Source organism: Eulemur rufifrons, chromosome 4, assembly GCF_041146395.1.
Source record: "Eulemur rufifrons isolate Redbay chromosome 4, OSU_ERuf_1, whole genome shotgun sequence".
Classification (NCBI taxonomy): Eukaryota; Metazoa; Chordata; class Mammalia; order Primates; family Lemuridae; genus Eulemur; species Eulemur rufifrons.
In genome coordinates this window covers 19,854,075-19,876,076 of record NC_090986.1, presented here as the reverse complement: position 1 = coordinate 19,876,076, position 22,002 = coordinate 19,854,075, and the positions used below count along the sequence as shown (strand labels likewise).

The 22,002-nt window shown below is 40.9% G+C and overlaps 1 protein-coding gene across 12 annotated transcripts in view; it reads left to right on the top strand.

Annotated features, from left to right (window-relative positions):
- Nucleotides 1-22,002, top strand: part of DOCK9 (dedicator of cytokinesis 9) — a 267,093-nt gene that overhangs the window by 171,850 nt on the left and 73,241 nt on the right. For all 12 annotated transcript variants that reach the window (XM_069467604.1, XM_069467598.1, XM_069467602.1 and 9 more), the window contains exons 14-27: nucleotides 16-98; nucleotides 650-772; nucleotides 9,037-9,116; nucleotides 9,201-9,388; nucleotides 9,520-9,585; nucleotides 10,781-10,873; nucleotides 11,557-11,680; nucleotides 12,021-12,142; nucleotides 13,089-13,175; nucleotides 13,520-13,609; nucleotides 14,746-14,861; nucleotides 15,135-15,204; nucleotides 16,091-16,216; nucleotides 16,815-16,886. In XM_069467604.1, the coding sequence (XP_069323705.1) occupies nucleotides 16-98; nucleotides 650-772; nucleotides 9,037-9,116; nucleotides 9,201-9,388; nucleotides 9,520-9,585; nucleotides 10,781-10,873; nucleotides 11,557-11,680; nucleotides 12,021-12,142; nucleotides 13,089-13,175; nucleotides 13,520-13,609; nucleotides 14,746-14,861; nucleotides 15,135-15,204; nucleotides 16,091-16,216; nucleotides 16,815-16,886 (1,440 nt within the window). The remainder of the gene's footprint in view (nucleotides 1-15; nucleotides 99-649; nucleotides 773-9,036; nucleotides 9,117-9,200; nucleotides 9,389-9,519; nucleotides 9,586-10,780; nucleotides 10,874-11,556; nucleotides 11,681-12,020; nucleotides 12,143-13,088; nucleotides 13,176-13,519; nucleotides 13,610-14,745; nucleotides 14,862-15,134; nucleotides 15,205-16,090; nucleotides 16,217-16,814; nucleotides 16,887-22,002) is intronic.

Genomic DNA, 22,002 nt, shown 5'->3' with positions numbered 1-22,002 from the left:
TCTGATGTCTTCAAGGTGGCTCAGAAGGTGTTGAAGAATGCCAAGCAAGCCTGCCAAAGACTGGGACAGTATAGAATGCCATTTGCTTGGGCAGCAAGGTAAGAGGAACACCTTTTATATAGATATAGATAGATGGACAGGTAGATACGTTGGCAATCTTAGTCTGTTGTTCAGAGACAAAGAGGATGTGAATGTGTAAAACTGAGAAATAAGTAAGCCCCACGTTTGAAAAACCATTTAGTAGAGTCACAGAGAGGAGAGATGCTGACCAGAGAGGAGCCGTCTGGGGCTAGCCGGATGGACAGGAGTGTCTGCTGCAGAGCTGGCACTCCAGGCCCTGCCACGTGCCTCCCCCGGCAGTGGGTGACAGTCCAGCGAAGCCTGGAGTGATCTTTATTTCTGGTCTCTACTTCTTAAGCATTTGACTGTGTCTGTTGTTTCCTAAGCACAAACTGTTGGCTGGAACTGTTTTCTATGTAAATTGAGTTAATTGTGCTCATCCTCATAAATGTCCATGTTTTTAGATAATAAGATTTCTCTTGGGTATAGCCAATGGAACAATAATTAGCCTCCCCATAGAAACCAGGCTTACATGGTTTATTTTGGTCTTTTGGAAACCCAGTTTAGAAATGTTGCTTTGCTATTTCAGGACATTGTTTAAAGATGCATCTGGAAACCTTGACAAAAATGCCAGATTTTCTGCCATCTACAGGCAAGACAGCAATAAGCTATCCAATGATGACATGCTCAAGTTACTTGCAGACTTTCGGAAGTGAGTTTCACGGTCTTATTTCCACACCTGAGAAATAGAAGTTGTGTGGTGGGGAGGGAGGAATAGGGGAGCAGTCATTTAAATTGCTTGACTCAAACATCAGAGGGGGTGGTGGATGAACGTGGAATGTTTCCGCAAGTCCTTGGATGGAACCTGGTTCATTTGATTCTGTGTGGGGCTTTGGGGTGGTGCTGTGAAGAGTGGGTGGGGGTAGAGATGAGCCTGGGGAGGAGGGGACAGCTGAAGAACCTTTGTCAAGAGGTTAGAAAGAACTCGGCATAGCCACTGCATGTGGGATTAGGAAGAATGGGACTATTTCAGATCATGTCAAAGAGGCATGATTTCTGGGTTTTGGCTTCCTGATTGGGTGTTGGTGTGCAAGGAGATACAAGTGGGTATTGTCTAAGATAAATAACTCCCAGTTTTCTAACTTTCGAGATGGATTGACTCAGGGTACCAATAAGTGAATAGGAAGTTGGGGGAAAGGTGACAACTTACATAGTACTTACTATTTGCAGCCATGTTTCTAACTGCTTTTCTTGTATTAATGAGTGTATTCCTTTCCTAGGGCTGCCATAACAAAGTACCCAAAACTGGGTGCCTTAAAACAGTAGAAATTTATTCTTTCACAGTTCTGAGGGCTAGAAGCCAGAAATCAAGACATCGGCATGGCCACACGCCCTCTGAAGTCTCCAGGGGAGGATTCTTTCTTGCCTCTTTTAGCTTCTGGTAGCCCCAGGTGTTCCTTTGCTGAGGCAGCATCACTCTGATTAGCCGTCTTCCTGTGTGTCTGTCTAGGTTTCCTTCTTGGAACAGTAGTCGTAAAGGATCAGGGCCAACCCTAGTGACCTCATCTTAACTGATCACATCTGCAAAGATCCCGCTTCCAAATAAGGTCACATTTATAGGTACCAAAGGTTAGGACTTCAGCATATCATTTTGGAGGACACAGTTCAACTTGTCACAATCAGACAGTGAGGAGTTAAGCAACTTGTCCAACTTTACACAGCTGGCAGTGGGTGGAGTCAGTCTGGCCTGGGGTCTACACTCCTAACCACTGTGCTGTTTCCCAGCTCTGTCATAACGAGTTCACTTCTGAACCTGTGAAACTGATTTTCTTTGTTAGGGAGACGGATTTTAGAAATTTTCCTGGGAAAATCTGGGAGAAAGTGCTGATGGCATTAGCAGATAATAAAATGAACAGAATGGCCAAGAGCCAAGGGCTAACGACTTTATGCCATGGGTGTTTTCCAGTCTTACTTTTTGACTGAGAAAATGTATATCAAAATAACAGTGTTATCAGTTTGCCTAGAATTCAAGAAGGGCTGTCTAGCTTGCTTTAACTTCATTTTTACCTTTTTCTTCTCTCTCTTCAGTGGTAAGAGTAGAAGAGATATGAGATATAGAAATAGGCTCAATAAGTTCCAAAAACTTAAAGATGTATTCTTAATAAGAACCTAATCATGTCCACGTCAACAGGCAGCTTCAGCCTTCAAGATGATGCGAAATTTCTTGCCAAGAGGTTTAAAAAACTAGAAGGGGGCTGGGAGATTCTCAAAGTCGCTTTCAGTTATGTGATCCTGTACTTGTTGACTGTCTTGATGTTTCCCCCGTCTGAGGCTTTAATGAGAAGTGCAACCTCGGTTTTGCTGTGACGAAGCTAATCTTCCCAGTACCAATAAGGTTTGCCTGTTCAGCAAAGCCAAGTGCATACCCAGCGGGTTGGCTGTGAGTGAACCTTCCCCAGGTCATGTAGGTAATTAGAGCAGGGGGAGGGAAGGATGAGGCCTGCTTGGTTAGCCTCTCTGGGTTCCTGGACCATGCAAGGTGCCCTGAAATGCTGGTCACTGGCAGTCCTGTGCCCTGGCAAGGACAAGGGGTGTGGCCAGAGCATGGCCTGGATCCCTATGAATCTGTTACCATTCTTGGAAGACCAAACAAAATAGCACTTTATTTTTCTTTTTAAATAATAGAGATTCTTTAATTTGTAAACATAATACATGCTCATTATAGAAATTTTGAGAAATACAGAAAATAAAAGGATGAAAAAGTTTATCTCTAGTTTTATCCTTCATGGAGAACCATGCTGAACTTTTGGGGGTTATTTTCTTTATTTTAGTTTGTATTACAGTCATAGTAAATATGTAATATTTCCCTGTATATTATTATAATGTAAATATTTTCTGAAGGTATTATACAGTTTTACAAACATTTTTAATGCCTATAAATGAATATTATAATTGTTCATTAAACAGTTGGGACTATAGATTAGTTCATTCTTCTCTCATTTTTGGACATTTTGAGTGTTTTCTGATTTTTCAGAATTATAAATATAAGCCACTGTTAGCATCTTTAAAAACCATGCTCTATTGATAGTGGACAATATATATTATTGTACATACTGTATTGTCATACAGTAATTATTGCTATTTTTTGAGTTCTAGGAAACTTTCAGTCTTCCTTATAGAATAACAAATTAATTTTTTGAAAACCCAGTCTTTAGTTGAATAGATTACAGTATTTTTCACTCACTAGGCTACTGTGCAACTCTTAATAATGATGATGTAGGTCTGTGTGTACACAGGAAAGTGAGCACACTATATTGTTAAGGAAGAAACAATATATCTGTATGACTTCATTTTTGAAAAGAAAGTATTTTATATATTTTTGTATGTAAATGAAGAAATGGATAGTCAAAGAGCTAGCCAGATGGAAAGACAGGCATAAAAATAGTCATACAGGGTATGCACCAAAATATTAATCCTGGTTATCTCTGAGGGATGGGTTTATGGGCGATTTTCCACTTTCCTCTTTATAGCATTGTTACTTTTACACGAACATTTAAAAAAAAACTAGTATTTGCTTTTATATTCAGACAAAACAAATAATTTTTAAAAATGGGATGGTGGTTTGGTCTCTGTCTCAGAAGTCATTTCCCAGACTGGTTACCTTGAGACGTTCCCACAGTGGTGGTGCCTTGGATAGCCCCAGGTCATGGTCCTGTCTTTTTTAGTGGGGGCTGGAGAGTGGGACTTCCCGTGGTCATTAACCAAACACAATCTGAGCAGAAAGTCCGTGGCCAGGCGGCAGAGAGCACAAGGAAAAACCAGATGTGGGTTCTGACCTGCACACCATGCCTTCACGCCTGTGCTCAGTAGGAGGGATTTAGTGTGAAGGGTATGCTCCAGGTGGCCAGTTAGAGACCCAGAAACCCAAAAATAGGGATCCAGTACTAACAGCATCAGAATATACAGCAGATGAGGAAGACCGCTGTCCCCAGTAAGGATCCAGAGAAACTTGGCGTCTCCTCCCCATGTCCTTCACTGTGGAGTTAAGGACCTTTTAAACCTTAACATTGCTCTTTTTCTTTCTCCTTTATTGTTTATAGGAAAGACTCTCATGCCGGTGGCCCAGGCACCAGCTTGAATCCAAAGCTATTGTTTCTGCTCCCGTAATTGTCTCAAATGTCATTTAATAATGGATGAGACAAATTTTCTCAAGCTGCCAAAATAGCTGCCAAAGCTCAGAAGCCACTTTCCTTTTTCCCATGCAATAATTACCCAAGGATAGGTTCCAAGATTTAGTAAGAAAGCAGTTCTGCCAGATAGATGGTGTTGCTGACATACATAAAAAGAGAGACTTGGTATTTTATATTTGATTTGCTCATGCTGGTATCTTTTCTAACTTCCGCAGGATATCTGAAGGCATGAAGGCAAAGTATAAAAATAGAGCATTTTCTGTAAAATGTAGACCTTTTTTATTGCTACAACATTGGATAGTTTGGGTAGTAATACTACTAGGGTTTTTGCGTATGTGACTTAGTGTATCTATGTTTATTTGTGCATTTATTTTCTTTGCATCCAAGTTTTACCACCTTACCCCCATTTTGCCCTATTTACACTGCATTCAAGCCAGGGAGGGCCGCCTTTGTCTAAACCCACTGTGGACTTTCTCTCCAGCACATTTGTCCCCTTCCTGCCTCGTCAAGCAGCACATAAATCACAAGCACAGGCAGCGTGCACACTCCCCCTTGTTCTTTTGTCTCTCAGGGAACTCTGCTCATCTTTCAAAGCCCAGTCTGTAGCTCCCGTGCATGCTGGGAGACCTGGGGCAGGTTACTTGGCTTCTGTGCCTGAATCTTTTCTTTTTTTTTAAGGGTATATAATAATAATGTCTGCCTCCTAGAACTGGGGGTGGGGAATAAACAAAAAGCATATTAGAGTGATTTCTCCCACCATGAATATAGGTCTTATTCCTTTTCAGTAGATGCAGATACTCTAACAGAGGTTTTTAAGTACTCTATGAAAGTAATTACCATCATGTGTTATAAGTAGTTGACACTATCTACTGGACTTTTGGCTTCTTGAGGACAGAAATCATATCTTGTTTGCATTCCATCTGTGTTGGTGAGCACAGTCTACATTGTAGCACATCCTAAGCACTTGATAATGCTACGGAATGTTCTTGTATGGAAGTTTCTTTTTTTTAAGTGACAGCAAAGCTTTTAGGGAATATTTCCTTTTACAAAATGCAGTTAAGATTAAACTCACTAACACCAAGCATGCCTATTGCCAATTAATCATTTTAATGGGCCAATACAAGAAGTAGGGAAGGGAGGACCAGGCTGCAGAAACACATAGGTAAGGACCCCAAATCTGTTGGACATTTTGAGAGTTTCCTGATTTTTCAGAATTATAAATATAGGCCACAGTTAGCATATTGAAAAAACATACTCTATTGATAGTGGGTAATATATATTATTGTACATACTGTATTATCATACAGTAATTGTTATTTTTGAGTTCCAAAAAACTTTGACTCTTTCTTATAGAATAGCAAGTTAATTTTTTGAAAACCCAGTCACCTTTAGTTGGCATGGATGACTGCTGGTTTGTGATAGCATTCTGCTTCCCTCTTGGGAATTGTTGACTCAGGAGGAATGTATGGGCAGTAGAAAGAGAAAACTTTTCCTAAGAGAGAGTTTCATCCTCACTCACTCCTGAGTTCACACACAGGAGCATTTCCCAGATGCCAAACATCCTACATGTATCCATATTTAGTTAATTGATGCAATTTTAAGATGGGTTTTCATGTTCAAGTATTCTTTTATAAGTTTTGCATAGAATACAGGAAACGAAACAAAAAAAACCCAAAACTAATCCCAGAGAGTATTTACTTTGTGTAACATACACACACTTAATACATACATACACTCATGCACACACACGCCACCACTTTGGAAATGCATATTAAAAAACGCAGTAAAATTTTTGTTAAGTGTGAGGTTTTGATGTCTAATGAGCCAGATCAACAAAAATTGTAAACTTTTGAAATATGTTTAAGATTATGTTTTTAAAGATTTAAAGTTGGTAAAAACTGCTTTCACAAAGCCCATGTGCTATGCGGTACAGAACTAATAAGCTCAGATCTCTGGTTTGAAATGTGTGGAAATAATGCCTCTATGAAAGCAACAACTAGAAGCAAAAGCTTTTAGCAGAGGGAGGAAAAAGAATGGAAATAAATATAATTAGGCACAGAAGTATACAATACATCATAGAAAGATTTCTAGTGAAGATTGGTTAATTAAAATTCATTGCTTAAAAATACACCTCTTTCAAAAATTTATATGTGGATGATGTCAATGGTGAAGAAGATGCCTATTCATTCATATGTGGAAATAACTAGGAAGGGATGAAATACATTCCTTTTGGATACTTACATTTAAAAATATTATTGTAATAAACAGTATCCTAACTGAAGCAGATACAACTTCATAGGTGTCTCTAAGAGTCTGTGGAGTGCAGTGCTCAGTGGTACGTTGCAGTGTTGCACTGTCCAAATGAAGAGGTGGAGTGAGACACTATATGTGAAAAAAATTTATACCTCATATAACCCACGGGTCTGAGGTCGATGCCCTTGCAGAACTTTGTGTGAAGCTGAGAGAGGCTCTGACAGTGTATCGTCACGGGAGTGCACAGCACTTGGGAGGCAGCGGAAAGCTCTCAGGGAAAAGACTGTTGGGGGAAAACTACTGACACTCCTCCTGTTAAAAGAAAAGGATTTTGTTTGTGTCAAACATCTCACCCAGTGGGCACAGACAAAAAAATAAATAAATAAATAAAAGGCAGGGTGATGCTGGGCTGTACCTGGAGATCTCTTGGCCAGAAGTCTTCTTAACTGAAGGCAGAAGAGGGGAAAAATCATTGAGTTGCCTTCCTGACCATTGGATCTCTCAGGATTTCAGAGAACTGTAAATTTAAACTTGGATATAAACAGAGGACAGGTAGAAATAGGAGGGGCCCTGAGAGAAAAAGATTCAGCATCTTTGAGCTGGTAATGGGCCAAGATGGATCTACTCAACACAGTCTGTAGTCATAAGGGAGCAAGAATTTAGAATTTTTAGGGGAGTCCTAATTTAGATGAACAATATTCCAGGGTATACTAAGAAGTTACATATGAGACTGCTTGATAGGTAATAGTAATGTCTGGGGAATCTTAAAACCTGGAGGTAGGAACTTTTCAAAAATGGGAACAAAACCAAATGCTGAATCTGTTGGCCACTGAGCTTTGATGTTCCTTGGCAATGTTTTTAAAAAAATTATCGAACAGGTGGCTTATAAAGGACTATCAGGCAGCATTCTGTTTTCTAGGAATAAGTCATGTCATGTTGAACTAGTCATCCTAACCACATTTCTCCTCTCTTTTTAACTGAGGTGCTAAGCTGGTATAGTAGAGGAATGCACAGGCTTTGGCAGAGTATGTTTACCTTATGTATATATCATGAGATCCAAGGGACGAGTCAGAGAAGTGTTGTACTCTTGAGTGGGCAGTTGTTCAACTGCTGGAGTAACCAACCAGATGCCAAGAACGATGGCTAATACACTACATATCTATCTGGAAATGGGCCTGTAGAGATATGAGAAGGAGCCTGTTTTTGGCAATGTTCTGTGCAATATCTTTATCAATGACTTTTATGAAACTGTCACATGCTGATTAAATGTCTTCATGACATAAAGCTATTAGAAATATCTAATACAGTAGATGTTTTTTAGGAGGATTTTGATCAACTACAAATGGCTCAAACATGAAAAGATGAAATTTCATCAAGACAAAAATAAAATCCTATTCTAAACTCCAAAAACAATTATATAAATATAGGACAGAGAGATGTAGCATGTTAGTAAAGCCATGTGAAAAAAAGATTTAGGAATTTTAGGTGATTGTAAATTTAATGTGGGTCATGAGAGTGGTGTGGATACCTAAAAGTAATGGCATTTGGGCTGCATTAGTAGATGGATATATTGTTTAAAACCAGACAGCTGCTCTGCACCCAGCAGATCAGACCATACTAGGCCTGCTCTATGCAGTTCCGAGTACTGTGATTTAAATGGCATGTTCTTCAGGGAGAGAAATGACATTGGAGCAAGGTGTGAAAGTGCCGAGGGCTTCAGGATGTGTGGTAGGTATAGGTGGTTGAAAGAGAAACATAACTCGATTGCTGGGTGAGTGGGGGATACAGGAAGATGCTTTTCTCCAAGGCCATGAGGGAGAGCAGTCTGGTGTTGAAATGGCTCTGATTGTCACTAGGAAAGGGTTGAGGCAGGAGCAGCGCTTGTCAGGAATGTCACAGATTACTGTATTGGGTTTGAGTCAGACCAAATACAAATGAGCACCATTTCACTGAACAGCTACTCTGTTCCCAGCGTTTTTCTAGACATGAGCCTAAGATGATTTCTAGTTCTGCACATCAGTGGTTCTGAATGAGCCAAGTATTTGTGGTGAGGCTGGAGTGGTTCAGGAGTACTTTTAACTATAACAATGTACTGGTATTCTTTATCTACACCTGTACTGTGCAACATGGTAGCCACTAGCCACGTGTGGCTGCTGAACATTTGAACTATAGAAAGTCTTAATGGAAATGTGTGTGAAGTATAAAATACAATTCTGGTTTTGAAGACTTAGATTGCATATTTTTATGCTGATTACCTACCAAAATGATAACACTTTTTGGGTTATCTGTTGGGTTCTTTGGGTTATCTGTCGGTTTCTTCTTTTTGGGATCTGTCGGGTTAAGTAAAATGTATTGTTAAAATTAATTCTACCTGTTTCTTTTTACTCTTTTTTTTTTTCATGTAGCTACTAGAGAGTTTAAAATTGCCTTTGTGGCTTGCTTTATATTTGTCTTGGAATTGCTGCTCTAGAATTCAGATTGTAAAGTTAAACCATCTTATAAATGTTTGATTTTTCTCTTCTTTTGTTTGTAGACCTGAGAAGATGGCAAAACTCCCAGTGATTTTAGGCAATCTAGACATTACGATTGATAATGTTTCCTCAGACTTCCCTAGTAAGTGGCAGTTCTTTGTGATAAACAGACAAATTTTTTGTTTGGCTTTTCCTTCAGTTTGGGTTGTGTTGAATATCTTTTCAGATTATGTTAATTCATCATACATTCCCATGAAGCAGTTTGACACCTGTACAAAAACTCCAATCACGTTTGAAGTAGAGGAATTTGTGCCCTGCATACCAAAACACACACAGCCTTACACCATTTACAATAATCACCTTTACGTCTATCCTAAGTACTTGAAATACGACAGTCAGAAGTCTTTTGCCAAGGTGAGTGTGCAGGTTGAGGTTTCCCTCTTGATATCAAACTCTCCCTTAGGATTTGACTTCCCATGTTCTTTTATAAATATTAACATTTTCTTATTTTTTTCTTATTTTCTTTTATTCAACTATTGCTGCAGGCCAGAAATATTGCTATTTGCATTGAGTTCAAAGATTCAGATGAGGAAGACTGTCAGCCCCTGAAGGTTTGTTCTTTATGGATGTTCACCTGTGTATTCTGATTTTTTCCCTTCTAAAAATACACTTGCGTGATACTTTACAACTGAAGAAATTTAGCATACTTTAATTGACACACAAAAAAAATGTAATGCCAGAATATGTAACCACATCGGCTGTTTTTCACACAATATGGAATACTGAAGTTCTTGCTCTTAATTGACTATCCGTTCTGTTATTCTCTTTAGGGGTGAACATTTTTTATACGTACTCAATTCAGTAAACATTGTGTACACACTATGAGCCAGGCATTGTATGGGTGCTAAGAATTATGAGATGGATGATGTTGATAATAGAAATCATAATAACAGATGGTCAACAATAGGTGATCTTTATTAAATGCTTACTATAGTATAGTAGTATTGATTGTAGTAGATTATAGGTAACATTTATTGAATGTTGTTTATACTCCAGGTACTACTCTTTTGTGTGTTTAACTCTTAGTTCTCATAATAGTCTTGAGTTAGGTACTATTATTGTCAATATTTTTTAGATGAAGAGGCTAATGCACAGAATTTAATTGCTTAAAGTCATACATTAGTGGAACTGAGATTCGAGCCCAAACAGTCTGGCTCCAGAGCCCAAATTCTTTACTGTAACTCTGTTAAAATGATTTTCTAAGAAGGTAAGAAGGCAAAGATACAAAAAGAATATAATTTCTTGTCTGCTCTCAAGAAATTCACAGTTTAGTAGGAAAGACAGCCATGGAGAAAAAGACCTTGGATCACAGGTGGTGCAGAAATGGTTTCTTGGACAAAACTGCATAATTAGTATAGAAAAATGCTGAGGGGACACAGAGGAAGGGGTTGACAATTTCTCGAAGGATGCACGAGAGTTTGCTTGGTGCACGTAGAAGCAAAGGTCATCAGAGGAACTGCATAAACAAAGGCATGGAGGGGTGAAAGGGAAGAGTGAGCAAGGTGTCATTCAGAGCTGTGACCAGGAGGAGCAGAGAAGAGGCAGGTGGGTGGGCTTGGAGGTGAGCTGGACCTGGCAGTCAGGGGGCTGCCAGGCCTGGGGTCTCACAGAAGTCCATTGGAGGTGGTGATGTTAAGTCCATGGTGTGGGAACACCTCTTTCTTTATAACACATCTGAGTTTAATTTTTTACTCTATTAATTTAACACCAATTAATGGTGTTTCCTTTTGTTAACTCTTATTTTAGTGCATTTACGGCAGACCTGGTGGGCCAGTATTCACCAGAAGCGCCTTTGCTGCAGTTTTACACCATCAGCAAAACCCAGAGTTCTATGATGAGGTAAGTGATGTTTTCAAGGGAAAATCCAGTTGCACCAGTTTTAAGGGACACCTAGTCTTTGCTTGGTAAAGCAAAATTTCTGCGTAATATACTAAAATTACAGTGATAGGACTGAATGTTGAATACTTGCTTTACATATTTTTTCTGATTTTTGAAAGTAATAAACTCATTTTTAAAAAATAAAAAATTGGAAGATGCAGATAATATAGAAAAGAAAAAGTCATAATCCCACCATCACTACCACAATTAATATTCTGGCATATTTCCTTTCAAATTCATACTTAAGTGTAGAGACATTTGTTGGACCTGAGAATCATCCTTTCTTATCATTGGGTTTGCTTTTATAGAATTATAATTTAGTTCACTAGAACTGCTGTATGAATGCTACTTTGCAATGTTCTACCCTAGTTCTTCATAATGCCATAGATGTGGTTACTTGGTGCAGTAGGTACTGTCATGTGTTTTCCAATTCTTTTTAGAAATACCATCAACTCTACCCCTGTTTCTGGTCAGTGAATTCAGGATCCATTTTTTGCTTGGCCCAGTTTACAGTCTCAGGTGCCCTTGAATGCAAATGTTAATATCAGTTTGGAGACCATTGGGTAACATGTTATGTCTTTGCCTCACTGAGAGTTTTGATGTTTTGGAATGTTAGAAAGATTGTTATTTTGTCTTGCTTGCAGATTAAAATAGAATTACCCACTCAGCTACATGAAAAGCACCATTTGTTGTTCACATTCTTCCACGTCAGCTGCGATAACTCAAGTAAAGGAAGCACAAAGAAGAGGGATGTTGTTGAAACCCAAGGTTGGGAAGTTCATCATTCTTTCGGTGTTTAGTAATTTACACATTAAGTTCTTAAATTGTAGTTGGATTCTGAATTTGCATCCTTTTGCAAAGGGGGTTTTATATGAAGTTTGTAGGTAAGGTGTAGATAGCATGGAAATTTTTATAAAAGAAAATTTTATAATTCTAATCCCAAAGAGGCCAAAGTACATTGTAGACAATGTTCTGCAGAGACTATATTCAAAGCCTTTTAAATTTCTTACTCTGATTGACATTAACAGATCAGACAGTTTTATGTTGGCTTTCTTTCATAAGTTTTCATACACTTATGGTAGGTTTTTTTGTTCTTTCTTTTCAACAGTTGGATATTCCTGGCTCCCGCTCCTGAAGGATGGAAGGGTGGTGACTAGTGAGCAGCATGTCCCCATCTCAGCCAACCTTCCTTCTGGCTACCTTGGCTACCAGGAGCTGGGGATGGGCAGGGTAAAGGACTTTAAGATTGGTTTATCCCAATTCCTTCAAAAAACATTAAAGAACAACTAAAACAACAAAAACATGGAAAAGGGCATTTTATAAGCCCTGAACTAGCAGAGAAATAGAGACTTGGAGATACTGGATAAGGTAGATGTCTGTCTCTGCAAACTAGCCATGCTCAAATAAAGATGAATTCTTAGGGTCAAATGATCAGGAACTTTCTTCCAGCTTAGTATAAGTCGAGTAAGCCGATCTCTCATCCACGTGGCAGCACATTCCTAAACCTTTCTGATTCGTGAGAACCAGATTTCCCTCAGATTTCTCCAGTTGGTTTGTTGGCTTTGCATTCTTTTTAAACATCTTAAATTTTACATACTTCAGCTTTATAGCATGCTCAGATATGGCCTATTCTTTAAATGTTTCCCCGAGTTTAAATAATGCCAAATTTGGGTCCATGTTATGGACAAGTAGTTAAAATGTTCCTAAAGAAGGGTAAATCATATAACTTTCAGTTATATTCCTAGCCTGAACACAACAGAAAATTGGAGGTTTTGGGAACTAAAGTCAGCAAGGCAGCCAGCCGACCCTGTCCCATGCCTGGCCTGCTGCTGTCCCCCGTCGGCTTTGTCTGGTTCCTTCTGCTCTGTCAGAATGCTCAGCCCACGTGTGGTTAAGATACTGGTGAGGTAGGATGCTTTCCCTCTCAAGTGGACAGTACCTCACACAGCTGCAGGTAAATGGAAAAGATAGCTTAGAAAATCCAGTGAGAAGAGCATTGTACTTAGGGGAGAAAGGGGGCGAATGAGCATCCATTGCATCCTGGCATGACCAGGCACAGCCACCGAGTCACTGAAGATCTCTGACCGCCCGGCCCTCGTCAGTCCCCTCACTGATGGTCATATTGGAAGCCAAGATAATTAATCTGTTGGGATTTTTTTTCCTCCATATTTTTCAGCATTATGGTCCAGAAATTAAATGGGTAGATGGAGGCAAGCCGCTGTTGAAAGTTTCAACTCATCTAGTTTCTACTGTGTATACTCAGGTATGTGCTGTTCCATTAAAATTAGCAGTGGTTGCTCTGGGACTGAGTTTGCACTTTTTTTGCAAAATAAAACCGTGATATGTTGTATGGATTTATTTTTACTCTGTAAGTCTTTTTTTTTTTTTGAAGAAAGTATGTCTAAGGTGCTCGTGTGTACTGATATAAATGAATACTACAAGTAACATTTTTTAACAAGTTTCCCCCTTTGGTTGGAATATCTTTTTGATGTTCTCATTTTTATGTGATCAGTTTCATAGTCTTATAAAAATATAAAAGAAGCAAATGCTCCTATTTCCACAGCGTATATACTAATAGACTTTCTTTTTCTTCTTTTTTGCCCCTAGGATCAGCATTTACATAATTTTTTCCAGTACTGTCAGAAAACTGAATCTGGAGCCCAAGCCTTAGGAAATGAACTTGTAAAATACCTTAAGGTACCACATAGCTTTCTTAGTAGCCTCTTTTTAATGAGTTTGGAGTAGGTTGGGTTTTCTGTTTGGTGGTAAGTGTTGTTCTGGCTCCTTGGAAACCTCTGTAAGGATGCTCTTATCCAGGCATCTCACATCAGTAGCTTCTCTGGTTTTCAGTAGTGGCAAGCAGTGGCCATAGAAATGGCACTACTCCTGCCTTCGTCCTAGTTCCATGTCCTAGTTCTCCAGGCCTGATCTCTACTACACATTGTTTCCCATGCGTGGAAAGCCACTCACTTGGCACAGGCCTCCTTGTTGAGTGCTTACTGCGTCCCGAGCACAGTGACGGGCACAGAAGTAGTGACTTTAGTCCTCATCCTTGAGGAGCTTCTAGGAAGGAATTCCATTGCATGAGAGAATATAAAATTCAGTGACTGCATGCTAGGTGGATAAATCATATCAAACAAAAAATAATACACATAAGCAGTCCCAGCTTTGTGTGGAGGTAGGGAAGGTTCCTGGAGATGCTGAGCAGCGGAAGTGAGGTAGGGTGTGGCTAGGGTCATTTCATCCAGCACGTGATGGTGGGGGACATTTTGAAGTGGGAGAGTAGCTGAAAGGGCATTCCAGGCAGGGGGACCAAACAAGAAATGTGAGAAATGGGATGGAGATTTGTTAGGTCTAAGCAAGAAAAATGGAATATTCACTACACACATGAGCGTGCGCGCGCGCGCACACACACACACACACACGCACAGTGAAGATTTTTACATGTGCTAGCTTGCGGCCCCTCCCTCCATCTCAAAGATAACCATCTCTGACCATTCTTCCCTGGTCCTATCTCCCTCTGACTCTCCCCGTCTGCCCCCGTCTTCCAATTTTAAGGACCTTTGTGATTCTGTGTGGCCCACCTGGATAATCCCTGTGTTAATGCCAGCTGGTTGGCAGTCTTACTTCCTCTGTGCCATGTAACATATTCACAGGTGCTGAGGACTAAGACGTGGGCATCTCTGGGGGGCCTTCTGCCCACCACAGCCCTCCATCTGTTTTAGAGGGAGCTCTTCCATCCCTATTTGGAACTGAGTGGGAATTACTTTGGGCTGGTTTACTTTTGCAGAGATAATGTAGATAACATGAGCTTCTCCACCCCACGTCTGCAGAGCCTGCACGCAATGGAAGGCCACGTGATGATCGCCTTCCTTCCCACCATCCTGAACCAGCTCTTCCGAGTCCTCACCAGAGCCACCCAGGAAGAAGTCGCAGTGAACGTGACTCGGTAAGAGAGGTGGATGGATGGATGCTCTTCTTCTCTTCCAGTCTGTCCACATCTGGAGCACAGTCACGCATATCTGGGATGCTGGTCTGTGCTGAACGTTAGATTTAAGAAATGTCTTCGGATCCCGGATGTAGGGACCCCATCTTACTCCTTGTCTCCTTGTTTCCTGAGTGCCAATAGCATCCTCATTGTTCTACTACTGCTGTGATAATAATGAAATGTTTCCATTTTCACATTACTATTCATTGCTTTATTCATTCCTGTGGTGTGTAGGGTCATTATTCATGTGGTTGCCCAGTGCCATGAGGAAGGATTAGAGAGCCACTTGAGGTCATATGTTAAGGTATGTAAAACAAACCGTTCCAATCATTTGCATCTGTGGCTCTCCAGTTTTCCTTCTAAGAACTTATTTCTTACAAGCCTGGTCATTTGGGGATGTACTTGTAACTTAATACTTAACGCATTCTCTTCTGTTCCTCATCACCAGTGCTTGTTCCCGGACAAGGGGAAGGATGAAGAGGGGTAGCCGTTCCTTTATTTACTGAATTTAATTCTTTCAGTTACATTACTTATAATGGGGTTCCCAAATAACGTGGAAGTTGAAGGAAGAATTTTAAGTTGCTCTTGGCCAGGCCTCAGGCATAGTTAGTTGACTTCATTTTCTTTATTCCATGTAAAATTTTCAGCAAAGCTGCTTCTCCCAAAATAGGAAGGTTAGCTCTGTCCACAATCACATTAGACGACTATGTGACACAGCAAGAGATGGCGTTAGGATAAATATCAACAAGTTCTTCCTTTATGTACAACATTTAGTAAATGTAGTGGCTGCTACTGTTCTAAAAAGTTACATATGTTCTTTTTAGTCTTAGACATCTTTGTGAATTACAACTATGTGATAGTTTAAAAAATAAGGTTCGGGTTCTTCAGAATATTAGTCACCCATTGTCATGCTGCTCATTCCTTGAGGTCTCTGGTGTAGAAGGAGTTTAGGGGCTGAGGCCACTGATCTGAGTTGGGTGAGTTGCATATTTTGATGGGTTTCCTGAAGACTTCCTGGGCTCCCTCTTTCTGTCACATGACAATCACCCTTCCCACCTTCATATCAAAACTGCCTCTCCCACCCGTAAGATTGTACCTCGGTCCCCACTATCCATTCTTTGGAGCCTCTCAAGCTTTCAGCCCAACAAAGAGAACCAGCACATTGAAATCTCTTTCCCTTTTCTTCAAAGTATGCATATAAGGCTGAGCCATATGTTGCTTCCGAATACAAGACAGTGCATGAAGAACTGACCAAATCCATGACCACAATTCTCAAGCCTTCCGCTGATTTCCTCACCAGCAACAAACTGCTTAAGGTATGTCAGGAGAGTCAGGGTGGCTCTTTGGTATTGAAACTGATGAGTGAAAAATTCAGACTCCACAGCCTGATTAATTCAGCCTTTTTGTGTGCTTTTAGAGACAGTCACCACCACCCCTAAAAAGCGGTAATAGAATTAGTTCCCCAGTACCAACTTTGCTGATTGTGTCTTGATATAGGAGCTGCAAAGAAGCATTGCATTCAGAGTTTCATTGGCTCCTGAGTAATAGTAAGTCATCCTAGTCAAGTCAGTGGAGGACACCGACTTGGCGATTATAGAGGCAGGTGTCACCAAGTGAGAGATCCGCAAAGAAGAAGGACTGCACAGATAATCCGGCAACGCCTGTCATGGGCTTGTGCCCTGCTGAGTGTAGGTGTCCAGTTTCCCGGCAGGATGGCGTTATTCACTGTTGAACAAGCAGGAGACATCTGCCACTCACCCCTCCAGTCTGATAACAAATTGCTAAGCAGTCGAGCTGTGTTTTAGGGTCACACTTGCTTTATGTCAATGACACTGTCAGCCTAAGAGAGTTTATGTCTTAACTACTAATTTGTGGTTTTTCTTACTGGGGTCCTGTGTTTGTTATTTCTTTTAGTATTCATGGTTTTTCTTTGATGTGCTGATAAAATCCATGGCCCAGCATTTGATAGAGAACTCCAAAGTTAAGGTATGTTACTTCACATGGGGGCTTGTGTTCTTGGGGGAGTCTCTTTCATTGTGTTTGTAGCAATGTGCCAGTTACAGGATGGCTCTAAGTGCTTTGCAAGTGATCATTTTAGCTTCATAACAACTCTATGAGGGAAGTCCTGTTCTCCCTGATTTTATAGATGAGGAAACTGAGGGCAGTGTAAGTGAGTTACTTGCTCAAAATCATCCTGCTTGTAAGTGGCGGGAGTCAGATTTTGAAACCAGTCTGGCCCCAAAGGCTGTGTTAGGAACTATTATGTTATTACATACAGAAAGAGTGTGGCTTTTCCTTTGTCTAGCTTAGAAATCTTCAGGTTTGTTGAAGTGGGAACAGTAGTTTAAGCATTAATTTAAAATGTCAAATTTTATTATCCAGCATTTATTAAGTGTTTTGACCATTGTAGGCATTTCTCAGGGGCATAGGTGGGAGCATCTCACTGATCCTGTGTCTTCTAGGACCAATCATTGGGTTGTAAAGGTGCAGTCTCAAATTTCCTCCCTCCCCCATGCCTGTCTGCAGTGAGGCCTGGATATGTGTGACTGTGGGACCCCCCCACACACCCCCTGCCACCACCCCCCCGGTTCCCACTGGGCTTGGCCTGGTCTTGTCTCTGAATTGGTGCCTGCCAAGGTGTGATTGGCCACCTCTGGCCACCTGAGGCTCAAGGTGGATGCATTTTTGTGAAGTTCCAGTGCAGTACACAGAAGTGACAATGTCACTTTCTCATCTTGAAGACTCCAGAGCTCCATCTGAGACTGTTGACCTTGTGACGGTGGATTCTTGTGACTGGCTGGTTGAAGGGGAAGGAGCCGGTGGTGCCAGGCACTCACAATAAATGCTTGTGCTGCAACCCCCAATCCTTGCAGGCAGGAGAGAAGCAATCAGGAGGGAGGGTCAGGATGTAGGCCTCCTGCATGGGGATCTGGACTCTCAGAGGGAGCCTTGGAGAGGCTGCTGGGTTTTGCTGATGGGAGGTCAGTCGCTAGACCTAAAGCCATACTTTTCCTCCAGTGGAGTGGGCACTGGTGCCTGACCAGGTGGTTTCTCTCCCCTTTCTTCCCCTCTCTCTTTTAAATCTAGTTTAAAGATCTGATTTTAGTGCACAGAGAAATGCCAGATGGAAGTGGGCCCTGCCTTCCACGGAGAAACGTACCATCTAAATCATGCCAGAACAGCCTGCCAAGGAAAAATCTAGCAGATTGTCTACTTGGCAGTAAGCAGCCAAGTGTGCATGCACACGCACACGCATACGTACACGCATACACACGTATCATTTGGATATATGGCTTTACTGTTAAAAAAATGTCATATACAGAATAGGATTCCAGCCTGTATTAGTTTGCTGGGGTTGCCACACTAAAGTACCAGAGACTGGGTGGCATAAAGGACAGACGTTTATTTCCTTACAGTTGAGTGGCCAAGAGTCCTAGGTCAAGCTGTCCACAGGGTTGGTTTCTCCTTGGCTTGTAGACAGCTGCCATCTCCTGTGCGTGCCTGTGTCCTAATCTCTTCTTGTGAGGACACCAGTCCTGTTGAATTCAGGGTCACCCTAATGACCTCGCTTTACCTTAATCACCTCTTAAAAGACCCTCGCTCAAAATATGGCCACATTCTGAGGTAGGAGGAGTTAGGACTTCAACATATACATTTGAGGGGGACACAGTTCAGCCCATGACAAGGCCCCAGTGGTTTTTTTCATTATTTTTGGCTCTAAATAAATGTGCTCACTTCAGAGCAAATGGTGACATGATTATATTTAAAAATATAACTGATTCATTCGACAGCTGTTCATTGAATCCCTACTATGTGCCAGGCTCAAGGATTACAAAGTTAAGGGCAGCATGGTTTGTGCTCTCAGGGAGTTTAGGTGGGAAAGTGTACAGGTAGTCAACGGTCACCTTCCCTCATGATGAGTGATCTGACAGAGGTGGGCACACAGTGCTCAGGAGTGGGGAATACAGGAAGACTGCCTGGAAGAGGTGTGGGTTGAGAAGAGTTCTGACGCGTACATAGGAGTTGGCCTGGTTAAAAGGAGCATGAGGACTGAGTGGAAAAGAGAATTCCCAGCTTTTCACCATCACAGGGAACTATAGTATCCTGTTCTGTACTCATGACTTCAGCAAAGACTATGTGAGAGATGGTCAAGGAGGCAACGAATACTTCTAGGAACACACACAAGAAGTATATTCAAAATCAAGCATCAATGACATTTTTCTGAGAACTCTGTTAGAAAATTAGTAAAGGAATTTAGTTGCATGTTTGTTCTCAAGATGCCAAATTAAACTATAGCAACATTGTCTACTTTAGGGCTGGTGGGGAACTGAAAGGTGTCTTCTGTTCCAACTCCTCCCTTATCTCACAGAGGTAGAGATGGAAGGGTAGGCCCGTGCAGTGACCTGCCCAGGCTTCCACAGCTGAGCAGAGCCAAGAACTTGTGCTAGAGCCACAGGCAGCCTCTCCCAGGTGGTCCTGGCATTTCCAGCCTTATAACGTGATGTGCCAACACCTCTGCCCTGGGAAATGGTTTATTTATCTTTGGAACTTTACACAAACCGCTCAAATGCTACCATGCACAACCTTTTCCATAAGTTAATTATGTCTTGGCCCTAAACCAATATTCAGAGTTTCTAGAAGTAGTTTTTTTAAAAAAAAAAAAAAAAACCTATTGTGCAGCTGCACTTAAAAGGAAACACTGGCATCCAAAAGGAGAAAGCTTAGCCATACCATAATTTACTATAAAAAGAGATTCAAGACACCTACATACCACTTTGGAGAGTTCAGCATCTTCACTTTTGGAGTGTTCCCCTCTGGCTTCTGCCTCCCTGTCACTGCAGATCCTACGCTGTTCTTTCCCCTAAATCACATGTTATTGAGCTGGGAACTCCCCTAATGTTTTTTAAATCCTTCATTCAGTTTGTCTTATATCTTAGGGGTAATGAGTTTTATATGTTTGAATTAGTTGTTTTTGTGTTTGTCTTATTTACACCTTAAGAATTTTATGTTTTAATACTTGGGGTTCCAGTATTCTGAATTTAGCAATATTCTCCATTCCTATACCATTTTGGATTTCCAAAACTTGATCAAATCCCCTTAGAGCTTTAACATTTTTAGACTGAAGATTATTAATTTATTCTGATGTCTAACACTGGCCTTGATTTTTTTTCTCAATTGGGGAGTCTTTCTTAAAGTGTACTATGCTAGGCACACACCAGTGTTGTAGGAGCACCTAGGCTCTGGATTTGTAAGAGCCAGGTTATGCTTTCAATGTTGCTTAAAGTGCCCTACTCGAGGATATCTAGCCTCCATTGGCATTCGGGGACATAGTGTATGTTGAGCTGATGCCGTCAATGTACAATTGGGTGTATTCCCGGTGGTGGTGAGGTGACTCCATTTGATTGATATGTACATAGAGGGGTACATTTGCATGCTGTTTTGCTTGCCTCTAATGCCACACTCCTGCTGAAGGTGGAAGCGGTCACCTGTGGCCACGTTCTCACCATTTGCTGAGGAAGGGTGTGAATCAGAGCCTCTTTGTGAACTAGCATCTAAAATAAGCATTTCCTTACTACAACAGATGGACCTGCAAAGTTTGAATTGATTATGTATGACTGTGCCAGGCTCTAGTGTTTCATAGGTGACATGTGCTTAGAATTTACAATGAGTAGTATTTGAGGAAAATGTGAAACAGACATCAAGGCCTACTAAGGAGTCCTCCTTTCACTCTCTGCCCCTATGGTCTACAATTTGTACATGTTTCTTTTCCATCATTTATATTTAGCAACTATAATTTCAGAAGACTGCTCCTGAATTTCTTTTCTTCCTACACGGATTCAAGCAAATTGCTGGCATTCCACAGGTATACTTCAGGAAAGGAGGTTAGAAAACCTAGCATAGGCTAGGATGAGTATATACCCTTAAGTGTTGCTTGTTTAGCCTTCAACCATTTTCTAGCTTAAATGAGCAAAGAAAGAGCTTTCATTTGAAAAGTGAAAGGAGGATGGTATGGTCCATATTCTAAATAGTCTATTTGGACTTCCCCTAAACCAAATTTGTAAACACTGTACTTATGTGACAGGCAGAATGTACATCTGCATACCCCTCCATGAGGGTTTTGAACAGTTGTCTGTTCCGTGCAGAGCATTGAGGAGAAGTGCAAATGGAGTAGAGGGTGACTCCTTAACCTTGAATCTGACATAGTCATTGGAGAAAGAAGACAGCCTGGAACGGTTAGAGCAGAGTGCAAAAGGTGTATATATGAGCCCCAAGAATGATAGATTTATATGGGGATAGAGATGAAACTTTACCTGGGTCTTGAAGGGTACTACAATCTAGGGACGGGAGAATGAGTATTAGAGAAAATAGCTCATGCCCATTTAAGGACCCTGCGGCAGAGCTCAGGCTGGCTAGATTGAGATTTAAGAAGGGGAAGAGTAAAAACAAGATTAGAACAAAGATGAGATTATCGGAGCTGTGAAGCCAAGCAGAGGATGGTTTGGTAGAGACATAGAGAGGTGGAGTAGGTTCTTTAGGAGTAGCGAGATAAAAGAGAGTATAAATGTTGGCGGAGTGGCTTGGAAATGAATCTGCCTACCCTCTGAAGTGTAAATAGTCTATGGAACAGAGTTGTGTCTTTTTTTATATTAATTTGTTTTTAAGCTCTCTAACTGCAGTAATATGAAGTGACATTTTATGGCGACACTGATGAAGATCTAGCGTTGGGAGGCATGAGGTGGAGTGGGGATGAGGATGGACGGCATTATAAGAGAGATGGAGGCAGGGCCATTAATTCGACCTAGCAATTCCCCTCGTAGGTGTTCATTGAAGAGAAATGGAAGCATATATCCATACAGAGACCTGTACGCAAATGTTCAGGGTAGCTTTAGTCATAACAATCAAAAACTAGAAACAACACAAATGTCCATCAACTGGTAAACGGATAGGAAAATTGCGGTAATGCCATACAACGGAGTATGTCTTAGTAATAAAAAGGAACAAAGTGCTGAGTCATGAAACAACATAGGTGAATCTCAGAAGTATCATGTTAAATGAAGGAAGTTAGACACAAAAGACTATACACTTTATGAGTCCATATACT